This window comes from Oncorhynchus clarkii, chromosome 12, assembly GCF_045791955.1.
Source record: "Oncorhynchus clarkii lewisi isolate Uvic-CL-2024 chromosome 12, UVic_Ocla_1.0, whole genome shotgun sequence".
Taxonomy (NCBI): Eukaryota; Metazoa; Chordata; class Actinopteri; order Salmoniformes; family Salmonidae; genus Oncorhynchus; species Oncorhynchus clarkii.
In genome coordinates, this window is record NC_092158.1 from 81,288,762 (window position 1) to 81,301,694 (window position 12,933).

Consider the following 12,933-nt stretch of genomic DNA (forward strand, 5'->3'; position numbering starts at 1 on the left):
TGGCCAAACGCTGTAACCACTAGGCTACCTGATGCTCCAAGAGAGCATATACATTCCTCACTCACTCATGACTGAGTGGCCAGGCACGACTCCAACACCATCATTAAATTTGCTGATGACACAACAGTAGGCCTGATTACCGACAACAACGAGACAGCCTATATGGAGGTCAGAGACCTGGCCATGTGGTGCCAGGATTACAACCTCTCCCTCAACGTGATCAAGACAAAGGAGATGATTGTGGACTACAGGAAAAAGAGGACCAAGCACGCCACCATTCTCATCGACAGGGCTGCAGTAGAGCAGGTTGACAGCTTCAAGTTCCTTGGTGTCCACATCACCAACAAACTAACATGGTCCAAGCACACCATGGCAGTCGTGAAGCGGGCACAACAAAAGCTATTCCCCCTCAGGAGACTGAACACATTTGGTATGGGTCCTCAGGTCCTTAAAAGGTTCTACAGCTGCACCATTGAGAGCCACTGGTTGCATCACTGCCTGGTATGGCAACTGCTCGTCCTCCGACCGCAAGGCACTACAGAGGGTAGTGTGTACGGCCCAGTACATCACTGGAACCAAGCTTCCTGTCATCCAGAACCTCTACCAGGTGGTGTCAGAGGAAGGCCCTACAAATTGTCAAAGACTCCAGCCACCCTAGTCATAGACTGTTCTCTCTGCTACCACACGGCAAGCGGTACTGGAGCACCAAGTCTAGGTCCATGAGGCTTCTAAACAGCTTCTACCCCCAAGCCATAAGACTCCTGAACATCTTGTCAAATGCCTACCCAGACTACTCGCATTTCCCCCCCCCCCCCCCTCCCACCACTTAATTAACTCTTCCTACATCTACATACTACCTCAACTAACCGGTGCCCCCGCACATTGACTCATGTACCGCCACCCCCCTGTATATATTGTTATTTTTTACTGCTCCTCTTTAATTACTTGTTACTTTTATCTCTTATTCATATTTTTTGAAACGGCACTGTCGGTTGGGGGCTCGTAAGTAAGCATTTCACTTTAAGCTCTAAACCTGTTGTATTCGGCGCATGTGACTAACAAAATGTGATTTGGTTGATGCATTTAGTGTAGGCAAATGATCTCATCTAGAGTGGATTACAGTCAACACTTCATGTCATTTGAGAGACTGGCCAGTAAACGGTCTTTGAAATGGAAGGTGGTGAGGCTGTGGCCCTTCCTCTCTCGGACAGCTTCCAGAAGGTCATTGCTGGCCCATCTATAGAATAATAAAACAATGACAGCTCGATACAGCCACCATGTGGAGGGACAGTACTGCATCACACTAGAGTATAGGCTACTGTGCTCTCTGGTATAGACAAAGATATGCGATATAGGCACTCAGTTATTCATCATTCTTTGTACATACTGTATAGGGATCAGAGGCAACCGGTGGGAGGAACTATAGAAGGACAGGCTCATTGTAATGGCTGGAATGGAGTCAGATGTGTTTTCCAAACATGATGTTTCCATATATTTGATGTGTTTGACACCATTCCATTCCAGCCATTACAATGACCCCGTCCTCCTATAGCTCCTTCCACCAGCCTCCTCTGATAGGGATCCATTTAGAGTGAACTGTCAGCTGCAAACTCCACCTGTCAGTAAAGTTGCAGTAGCCCCATTAATTGGTATATAAGGTGTCCTAACTTTATTCTGATTACTGCAATAAATATGACATCAAAACAGAGTTGTCACAGAGAGAGCATGCTGCTGGCACAGTGCTTTAGGGGGTCTTGTCTCACTGAAAGATCAGGACTGTTTTTGACAGATATCACGGTCAAATTTTTCATGTTTCAGGGCTAGAACAATAGCACATTTTGTGTTTCATATAAAGGAAAAAAACAGTTCATCTGGTTCGTGAAGCTTTATCATATTCATACCATCACACAACACTCCTAGACCATCATCTATGATGAAATGCAACCTCAACCTTCGCCAATAACTGTTAAGCAACGAGTGACCATGGTGCTGTATGACTTATGTATGACTATCAGTCCAATGTAATACTACTCATCCATGTGTGACAACTTCACTAAATTCATTTGTTCGGATGCAACTTTTAAGGGTGTAGTTTAATAGGACATAAACGTTGTATGAGTTGTTCACAATATGTTGCTAGAAAACAACAGGCCAATACCATGGAGCATGATTGACATTACTTTACTTTTCAAATGCAAAATCAAAGACTATGTTAATTACATGTTTTATATACACAGCAATGGTAATGACAGGAAAAACAGAAATTCTTTATTCACAAGCGATGAAGGCAGCCAGTCCAGCCAAATGAAAATCTCTTACTTTACAGAGCATCACGCTTGCAAGTTTCTCATAAAAATACAATTAAATAAAGCAAACTCAGTAAAATAACAGTCATTTGATTTCCACTAATCTCTGGTGTAACCCAAAGCTATGGTCAGGGTCTTAGTTTGTTTTGAGTCTCTTACTTCCCACGTCCTGTGTTGGTTCCTCTGGCTCTCGTTTGACACCTTCGCCCGTCTCGCCTTCATTGGGTGTCCTCTGCTCTTCGTTGCATTTAGCAATGACTCCTTTCATCTGTTTAAGCTCCCTCCTCCCTCTCCTCTCCTCCATCTCTCCGATCTCCTCGGCAAACAGGGCTTTGAGGGGCGGGATGAGTCTGGGGAGGATTCTAAAGTCTCCAAACCGAATCTGAGGAGAGACAGGGAAGAGAGATCACTCAGAGGAGGTCTTTCAACATACCCAGCCTCCTCTGAGGCAGCTGGAGATGTATCTCTGATGGGAGTCTAACACATTCTGAATGTTACCTTAAAATGGTACCTCTAGATTTAAACTGAAGTTGTCCGAGAGTATTCTACCTGGACTAGGGGCATTGTCTGCTCATACCGTAGTGAATCATGGTCCTAATTCATTCTGAGGCTACACATATCCAGTGGAATAGTACATTTCAGATGTGCAGAACCCACATAAACATTTTAATGTTGCTATGCATAACAAGTGGACTAAAGTACACCATTCACTTACCCTCATGTGGTCAAAAGATATTCCCACTCTGTCGTTGAAGTCCTCACTGAAGAGGGGGATCTTGGCATAGCGCTGGCTGAAGTGGTTCAGCATGATGAACTCAGCATTCATCTTCATGCCAATACCGATGGCCTGGGAGGTGGTACTGTCATTTTGGGAGGCAAGCAGAGAAGCATGATGCTACTCTGCTACTATTCTAACAGTAATTACCAGACTTAACCCCATGGTAAGCTATACAGAGTTTGTTCAGTTCAACTCAATGACTTTCAAGTTGTTTTCAATGCGAGATGGAGCTCTTTAACCAAAGCCACTGAAATTCCAGCAAGAAGGCAGAAATGCCTTCATTACCTCCAATACAGAGTTCCAGAAATCAATGTCAATCTCAGAGAAGAATGCAGCCAGTTACAAAGCCCTCTAAAAATGACTGGCTTCTCAAAAGCTCCTTGAGTTTCTTTGTCAGCTGAAAAATGGCACTAGTCTATTTCTCCTTCAATGCATGTCATATTTTCACACTTAGGGCTGGATTCAATCGGTATCACAGAAGTATCACGGAAGATATGCATTATGGCTCAATTGAAATAAAAAGGCAATGTCTCCTCGTTTGCGGAGACTGCATGTGTCGATTCAATCAGAAATGTTTTTACGCAGATCTTCCGCGATATAGATTGAATCCAGCCCAAGAAAGATAGTTTCCTAATAGAATAACGAAGGACACCTCTGAAGAGAAGCACCATACTAGATCCATCTACTAACCTATGTCTCTTCTCCACAGCCTCGTCCTCCAATCCATCTTCCAATGTGGCTTCATGAATAAGTAAAGTTGCATTCTTTCCTTTGAAAACACAATGACAAACATGAATCACAAGACTGCTGCATGGCACAGCACTTCCAGCCTCTCTTCCTCTCCCAAAGGAAATCAATCACACAGCTCTGTGTAATAAACCATCAGCCAGCCCTGCTTGTCTGGCACACCCAGTCCTCTATAATGAACAGGCATGGGATATAGTCAGGCTCTCTCTGGGAGTCTTCAGCTGGATCACATCCAGTCGAACAATTTAAAAAGAGACAATGAAGTGGGATCCCACAGGAACTATGTGGGAGACCTTGTGATTCATAGCGAACATCGGAGCCGATCAATAGCAATAAGCAATATCTGGTAAATGATGCCAGACAGCATAGAGCATGGATGACAGGTTCAGATCAGACTGGCTACTGTAGATGTCTAGTCCATTAACAGTGATCTATATGTATATCATACCACCAGCAACTGTGTAGAAGTTACAGGATACACTCTGGGTCCAAAATTTGAGTATGGCTCTGTGGAACGCACGTAACGGCAAATCAAATGGCATTGGTGAGTATTTACCATTTCATCCAGAAGTCACAAGTGTGGTTCATAGAGAGTGTGTAAATCTTTTCACATCACACAAATTCTGGGATCTGTACAAACATCACAATTGGGGTCAAGAACTGTTGGTACTGACCCATATGTGCGAGGGCATCGCAGGGCATTGTGTCCCCAGAGAAGACCAGCTGCCAGCCAGACTGATGAGTGATGCTGCAGGCAAAGGCATTCTTACAGTGACGCACTGGACAGGTCTGGAACTATGAGAAAAACAGAATATATGTATTTAAGCTTTGATGACAGCCTCAATAAACAGTCGTTGAACCTAACAAGAGTGTTATGAGTCTTATTGAACCACGAAGCAGCCTGTTCAAGTCTCCACATACCTTTGCTAAATCAGATTTCTTCAGCAGTGCTTGGATGAATGCTTTGGTTTTGAACTTGGACACCTCAGCCCCCTCACACATGACTTTGCTTGGGACAATGCTGAAACATAGTCAAGAATACATCAATATTAGAGACGATGGACATCATATCATCCGGTTTGAAAGCATGAATTGAACAGAGTAAGGCGTGTCTTTCCTGACATACTTGACATGGCTGAGGATCTCCTCACAGTGGTCATGGTACTGGTTGAGCCAGGTCATCATCTGGACAGGGGCTATCAGATAGATGGGGCTGAAGGCTTTCCCAAGAGTTGCCTGAAAGGTAAAGAGATAAGGACATACATTCATTAAAGTGTTCCATTTTTGCATGAATTAAACAGGACACATCTGAAAAAAGGGAAACTCTTTACTGACCAAGGCTCTCTCTCTTTGAAACAGCAAACTCAACAATCCCTGGAAAATAAAGTCATATTCTTTAAAATTACTTTATGCCAGAATATATGCTATAACTCCGTAATAAACAAATATTTATACGAAAAATAATCCTTACTGTGTGATGGTCCGCGTGCATGTGAGAGATGAAGACAGTTGAGATCTTTGCAAGAGTCTCGTCCACACTGTCCCCATAGTGTCGGCACAGCTGGCCAAAGGTGCCCTCTCCACAGTCCAGCAGCACTGACTGAGTGGCACTGAAGGAGATGGGACAGAGCATAAACACAGAGAGACAGACAGACAGACATTTATACTGGCTACCTCACACAGACATATCTTTAAGGATCTTGAATAGTAACTCGAGTCTAACTGAGGGCCATTACCTGATGTTGACCAAGTTACCACTAACATTCCTGATCTTCATAGGAAGAGCTGATCCAGTTCCTAGAAAGACCACCTCTGGGTATTTGTCTGCCCGCCCTGCAAGAAACACATTGTCATACGATACAACACAAAATGTTGCTATGCCACTGAAATTTCAGTGGCAAACTAGGATATTCTATTAGACAGACAAAAGGACTACAGGAAACTAAACTCTGTTACCTTCTTAAATGCCCAGAGTGAAATGTTTGCAACTCCATTCAAGAGGAGTAAAGAGAAATTGATGGAACTTTGGACTGAGCAATGTAACATCTCCCCTTGGGCTTCTAGCCTGACCTGTATCAGAGCAGGGCTCACCAGACAGCACTGCAGCATTAGTCGCACGGAACCGCTTGCACTCCTCCACTTCTTGGAGGAAGTTAGGGGCCTCCGCAGCCTCTTTCACAAACTCTTCAGTGTCACAAGAGGGGATGGCATCTCTGATGAATAAGAAACAGTAGAGCACACACACCACTCATCACATAGTGCTGAGAGGGGCAGCAACGCTCTCATTTGACTTTGACAGTGTTGGCATCTATAAGATCATAGAAGAAATAGTAAGTCACACTTGAAAGTAGTGTTTCATCTGAAAAGGTTTTCTTTGACAAAGCAGCCCTTTGTAAGTCTGGTAAATTGTGGCCTAAAGGACATACTCACCTTTGCCATTCAATCTTGGGTCTGAGCTGGAACTTCAGAAGACACTCGGCTCTGACATTGGGGACATGCAGGGCAGCCTGGGTCTCCTTGAGAAGATCAACAACAGAAGTTTTTTTTTTATAAACAAGAGTAGAAACATATTAGCACAATACAACGCAAGCTACAAAAGGTTTCCAAATGAACACGCTTATCTCTGTGTAACAGCAGGTTACAATGGTGAATAATGAAAGTTGTAGCACTCCACAACTTACCTTTGTTGTATAGTGCTGGAGCTCTGGAAATATCTCTGGATGAATCAGATGGAGCTGAGTTTGAATCTTGTGGCTCCTGACGTTGTGGACAGTGCAAACTTGCTCATTCAGGATCAGGTGCTCCGTGGTAGATGGAAACCTAAAATAGAAAAACACACAAAAACATGAAACATGTAGAAAGACCAACAGAAAACAGAGAGACAAGTGAAGTGCAGAATATGGAATATGTAAACAGTCTGAAACTGAGTATTACATATGGCTGATTTTGTACCTTTCCATCCATTGCTTGTATTCATCTGTTTTCAGCACAGACTCAGGGCTCATGTGGACTACTAAGGCAGCAGGGTCCTCTGTTCCTCCACGTTGGTATCTGCAGATGAGACAAATAACTCAGAACTTAACTACAATCTCCTAAAGAAGGCCCGAGGAGTAATGACGCAGGATGCAGAAGCAGCCTTTAACACATTTGGCCAACTTTGCTCAGGCCATTACCTGCTCAGCTGCTGATCGATGCAGATTGGTTGAACAAACTCCTCAGAGGGACACTCCACAACAATGAAGGCTGGTCCTGGATCAGTGGGAGTGCACACCTCCTCAGGATGGATCTGTAGGACAACCATCAGGATCACATCAGATAACAAGACCAAATGTATCTAACATTTACAATAGCTAATCCAAAAGTCCAGAGCCCTGACAATCAACCAAATATAATTGAAGTACCTCTCTTCCTTCGTAGGTAACACTTTTCCCATCCTTCAGAGCTGCAATGAGAGGACCAATAGCTGCAGTGCCTCTGTGGAGAAAGTGCATCAAAAAGTCATTACCAGCTCAAGTTTGTTGAGCAGGAAAAACTGAATTTGTATTGAAAAATCAACTTACACTGGTAATCCAAGGTTTTTTGCTTGAGCAACCAAGAAGTTCCCCTTCTTAGGATGAAGCTGCAAGTCAAAGAGAAAATTTGACATAAATTGCATCAAAATGCAATAATTCAGTATGTCACTGAGACAATGAGATTGTGTTTCTTACCTTACAAATGAATGCCACAACTAAAGACGGATCCCTTGTTGCTCTTGCTTTTCCACCTGAGATGAAAATGCAATGTGAGAAATTGTGTCCTTTGGAGCTCAACATTGAACTAGGGCACTGATGCCCCTGATAGCGCTGCATGCTCCTTTAGTCATCCTTCCCAATCTCTTCCCGTTGACTTGACTATTAGAAGTCTGGATAAGTTTAGTATTGAATTTTGCATTTGAATGGGAGCGCTGCCTTGGTTAACACTTGCATTTGATTGGCTCTGAGTATAAATTATATTTTCCTTCAGGACAGGTATTTCCTTGCGTTTCTTTTTTGTTTTTCCTTGTTTTGTTCGTCAATATCTCTTTTCCTACTGTGTCGTACAAAGTTTTAGCAGCCTGTTTTGTATCTTATGCTAGCTAGCTTTTTGCAAGTCAGAAACATTTTCAGAAACACAACCTGTTTGGAGCTCCATCCTTGCAAAATAGTTGATTGGTTTGATAAACGTCCCTAGTTTCCATGTAGACTCCACCGTACTTCCCCTCTTTTTATCATCTTCCTGAGAACGTCCCCAGGGTTTCTAACAGTCAGAGCATGCGCAGCCTGGGCTTCCGAGCCTACAAGCTCTTAGTCTTACCTGGGCTGGTTGCTCTCTCCTTCCTGCTGTCTGTGCTGGTGTCCTCAGAGTCTTCCTGCCTCCACAGCTCCCTCCTCTGGGGACTACTGGAGGGGCTGCTCCTCCCTGAGTTAGGGGAGCACTTTGGCCCATCCTCTCTGAGCTGGTATAATTGGGGTTAAGAGAGTGTCAACTACCAACTCTTCAGGATGAGAACACAAATACTCACTATTTTACCCGTCATAAACTTAATATGCTTTAAGATAAAGAGTGTGAGTAACAGTAAATCACTCAACGCTAAAAAAAATTACAAAGGTGATTTCTAGTACTCACCAAATATTGGTATTTGACTAACTGTCATCGTGTCATCTGTGTATTGTTTCTCAGTGTATGGTCGAACAGCTAGCTTGATTTCTTCTAGTGGTCCAGAAAATACTCTGATGGCATTCACATATTTCTCCTAGATCAAGAGGAGGAAATGACATATTAGACTCAGGATACCACAAAAACAGTTGACTCATTACAGACAATCTTTTGTACTGCTACAATGTCCACTCACCAGTTGTGGTGGTCCAGAGAGAACAACCTCAGGGACACCAGTGTCTTTCAGTGTCAATATCATCCCTAAACCAGAGAGTACACAATTTATCACACCTAAGGACATACGCGGAGACATATGCTAAGCATGCAATAAGCTTTGACCTATGTCTATCTACAGTCATGTGAAAAAGTAAGTACCACCTCCTGGAAAGTGGTATTTTTTTGTTCATATTTGGACAGATGGCTATGTAATCTTCACTTCAACACTATTGACAGATAAAGGTAACCTAATTTAACAAATGACACCGAAAGTTTATACTTTGCAATCATTTATTCATCAAAAAAAAAGGCAGAAATGCAATTCCATAGTGCAGGAAACATAAGTACACTCCTAGCTTCAATAGCTGGTGTTGCCCCCTTTGGCTGAAATAACTTCATATAGCCGTTTCTTGCAACTGTCTATGTCTCTTACATCCACTGGGAGGAATTTTTGCATACTCTTCTTTACAGTACTGCTTCAATTGTGTCATGTATGAGGGCTTGTTTTGCATGTACAGCCTGCTCAATTTCTTATTTTTTAGCCATTCTGTTGTAGTTTTGCATCATTGTCCTGTTACAAGATCCATGTTCGGTTTAGTTACAGCTTTTTGACAGATGGCCTCACATTCTCCTCAATAATTCTCTGGTATAATATTGAATTCACGGTTGACTCAATATTGGCAAACTGGCCAGGCCCTGTGGTAGCAAAGCAGCCCCAAACTATAATGCCACCACCTCCATGCTCTACGGTTGGTATGAGGTTCTTCTGTTCAAAGGCAGTGTTTCGTTTTAGCCAAACATGGCATCTGGCATTGCAGCCAAACATGGCATTTGGCATTGCAGCCAAACATTTTTATTTTGTGATTTGTTAAATTGGGTTACCTATATCAATGAATGTGGTTGGAATTTAGCTCAAATATATGTGCACAAATATGTAAAAACAACAAAAAGACCACTTTCCATGGGGTGTACTTACTTTTTCACGACAATACACAGAGACATAGGCTAATCATGCAATAAGCTTTGATCTATCTATTATGTATGCACAGTTGTTTCCAGGTTGATGTCATGTGGCTAGAATAACAAGAAACTTACCTGATAGACCACCAACATTCTCCCAGCTCATTCTAGTGAGGAAAATATTGTCCAAGCGAGCAGCTTTTAACCTGACAAGCGGAACATTGAGACTTATTGAGCCGAGACTGAATTATAGATTTTAGTTGAACATTGACAGGATGCAAATCAACTTACTTGTGCTCTTGCATCAGCCTCTGTGTTCCCTCACCACAGTTGAAGAGGTACCTTCCACAGAGGGAAAAGGGTAAACAAATATGATGCAGCCAAGTGCCTTTCTGATACCCACTATACAAATATATTTGGCAATGTTACAAATTGTCAGACACTCATGTTCTCCGGTTAATTTACCTATTGAACTCAGAGAAGACATAAAGTGATGCGCCATTATCTCGGCTCCCTGCCCCGACGACCTGCGCGTAGACAGTGGCTGGTCCATGCACATCCACTCCACGTTTCCTCTGTTCTCTAGACTTCACATGTCGCAATGTTTCTTTGGGTGCTCTGGGTTTCTTTGATCCCCGATGTTGGTTGTCTGTTGTGTTCGTAGACATTGTCCGCAGAAACTGGAAAATAGTCCGGGGAAAACGATGTTCACTGCATGCGAAGCTTTGTTGGCGACTTGTAGATGTGTGTCTCACGAATAGCCATGCAATAGATTTACAGGGTAGAGACACTTTAGTCATACTAAACATTCGATTTAATTGAAGTCAGTTCTGCTCGTCGTACAAGACAGCAAACCAATCGATAATCATTGCATAATCTTTATGAAAATAAAATGTTACTTATCAGCACACATATCATTGAAATATAAACATTCAGCAGTTGAGACATGTGATTTGACGCTCAACTGTGTTTCTTCCGGCGTAGAATGATGACGTCTTCATCACTCTCTCGATCATTGGTGTGTAATTGTAATGCGATATTGTACCCCCTAGCTCGATTGTCTATTGTTTGTAATCTATGTATGCTTGTGTTCCCTCATGTGCTTTATGTATTGATTTGTTGTTAATAAAAAATTAAAAAATAAAATAAAAAGTGTTTATTTTGTAATTTTGAACCTTTAACATGTCAGTTAAGAACAAATCCGTATTTACAATGACGTCCTACCAAAAGGCCTCCTGCGGGCACGGAGGCTGGGATTAAACATTTAAAAATATATAAATATAGTACAAAACACACATCACAACACTACATAAAGAGAGACCTAAAACGACAACATAGCAAGGCAGCAACACATGACAATACAGCATGGCAGCATCACAAAACATGGTACAACCATTATTGGGCACAGACAGCACAAATGGCAAGAAGGTAGAGACAACAATACATCACGCGAAGCAGCCTAAACTGTCAGCAAGAGTGTCCTTGATTGAGTCTTTGAATTAAGAGATTGAGATAAAACTGTCAGTTTGAATGTTTATTGCAGCTCGTTCCAGTCGTTAGCTGCAGCGAACTGAAAAGAGAGTGACCCAGGGATGAGTGTGCTTTGGGGACCTTTAACAGAATGTGACTGGCAGAACGGGTGTTGTATGTGGAGGATGCTCTCTCTCTCTTTCGCTTTCTCTCTGAGGACCTGAGCCCTATGACCATGCCTCAGGACTACCTGGCCTGATGACTCCTTGCTGTCCCCAGTCCACCTGGTCGTGCTGCTGCTCCAGTTTCAACTGTTCTGCCTGCGGCTATGGAACCCTGACCTGTTCACTGGACGTGCTACCTTGTCCCAGAAATGCTGTTTTAAACTCTCTAGAGACAGCAGGTGTGGTAGAGATACTCCGAATGATCGGCTATGAAAAGCCAACTGACATTTACTCCTGAGCTGCTGAACTGTTGCACCCTCTACAACCACTGTGATTATTATTATTATCTGACCCTGCTGGTCATCTATGAACATTTTAACAGTTTGGACATGTACTGTTATAATCTCCACCCGGCACAGCCAGAAGAGGACTGGCCACCCCTCATGGTTCCTCTCTCGGTTTCTTCCTAGGTTCCGGCCTTTCTAGGGAGTTTTTCCTAGCCACCGTGCTTCTACACCTGCATTGCTTGCTGTTTGGGGTTTTAGGCTGGGTTTCTGTACAGCACTTTGTGACATCAGCTGATGTAAGAAGGGCTTTATAAATACATTTGATTGATTGAAATCTGATGGCCGAATGGTAAAGAACATCTAGCCGCTCGAGAGCAGCCTTATCTGCCGATCTATAAATGATGTCTCAGTAATCTAGCATGGGTAGGATGGTCATCTGAATCAGGGTTAGTTTGGCAGCTGGGGGGAAAGAGGAGCGATTACGATAGAGGAAACCAAGTCTAGATTTAACTTTAGCCTGCAGCCTTGATATGTGCTGAGAGAAGGACAGTGTACCATCTAGTCATACTCCCAAGTACTTGTATGAGGTGACTACCTCAAGCTCTAAACTCTTGAGGTAGTAATCACACCTGTGGGGAGAGGGACATTCTTCTTACCAAACCACATGACCTTTGTTTTGGAGGTGTTCAGAACAAGGTTAAGAGTAGAGAACGTTTGTTGGACACTAAGAAAGCTTTGTTGTAGAAAATGTAACACAACATCCAGGGAGGGGCCAGCTGAGTATTAATAAATGTGGGAGGTCTCACTGTTCTTTTGCATTGATTTGCAATATAGTAATAAAACAACCAATCAATAAACTGGAGTATTTTTGATAAACGCTAATCATATCTGACAACGTTCCCTTCAGTAATATAACAGAGCTTATCAATAGCTTCATATGTAGCAGGTCAGGTAGAATGATAAATTGTATGGCAAATTCATGATGTTAAAAATAAACATTTAGATAACATATATTAATATAAATATATGACTATGAATTTCAAATACAATATCCAAATGTAAATGTTTATTAATATCATGAATTTGGCTTTGTATTTATAGGGCTACAGACTCTTCACACTGGTTATTTATCCTTCACATTTGACCATTTATCCTGCTAGCTTGTACCCGTTGACCCCTGAAATAAGTTATTAATGAGATATTGTCATGGCTATTTCTTTGAATATCAATATTTTTTATATGACATTTTTCTTCATATTGTGCTTTCAGACTTACTGCGTTCCTTTATTGTGCAGCAATTATCCTGACCAAAAGGAATGGACTAAATAATG

At 42.4% G+C, this 12,933-nt stretch overlaps 1 protein-coding gene across 1 annotated transcript; it reads right to left on the reverse strand.

The window, feature by feature from the left end:
- Positions 1-1,938: 1,938 nt before the first annotated feature.
- Positions 1,939-10,645, reverse strand: LOC139421448 (zinc phosphodiesterase ELAC protein 2-like). The gene is made up of 24 exons (XM_071172363.1): positions 10,147-10,645; positions 9,973-10,023; positions 9,817-9,887; positions 8,702-8,766; positions 8,472-8,602; position 8,344; positions 8,164-8,305; positions 7,539-7,594; positions 7,392-7,450; positions 7,233-7,305; positions 7,005-7,117; positions 6,784-6,882; positions 6,513-6,651; positions 6,262-6,347; positions 5,923-6,044; positions 5,568-5,664; positions 5,303-5,441; positions 5,167-5,205; positions 4,958-5,067; positions 4,753-4,852; positions 4,506-4,626; positions 3,775-3,853; positions 3,022-3,166; positions 1,939-2,688 (listed from the first exon to the last, which is right to left on the reverse strand). The coding sequence occupies exons 1-24, from the start codon at positions 10,488-10,490 to the stop codon at positions 2,443-2,445; spliced, it is 2,628 nt and encodes an 875-aa protein (XP_071028464.1). The 5' UTR covers positions 10,491-10,645; the 3' UTR covers positions 1,939-2,442.
- Between the last annotated feature and the right edge of the window lie 2,288 nt (positions 10,646-12,933).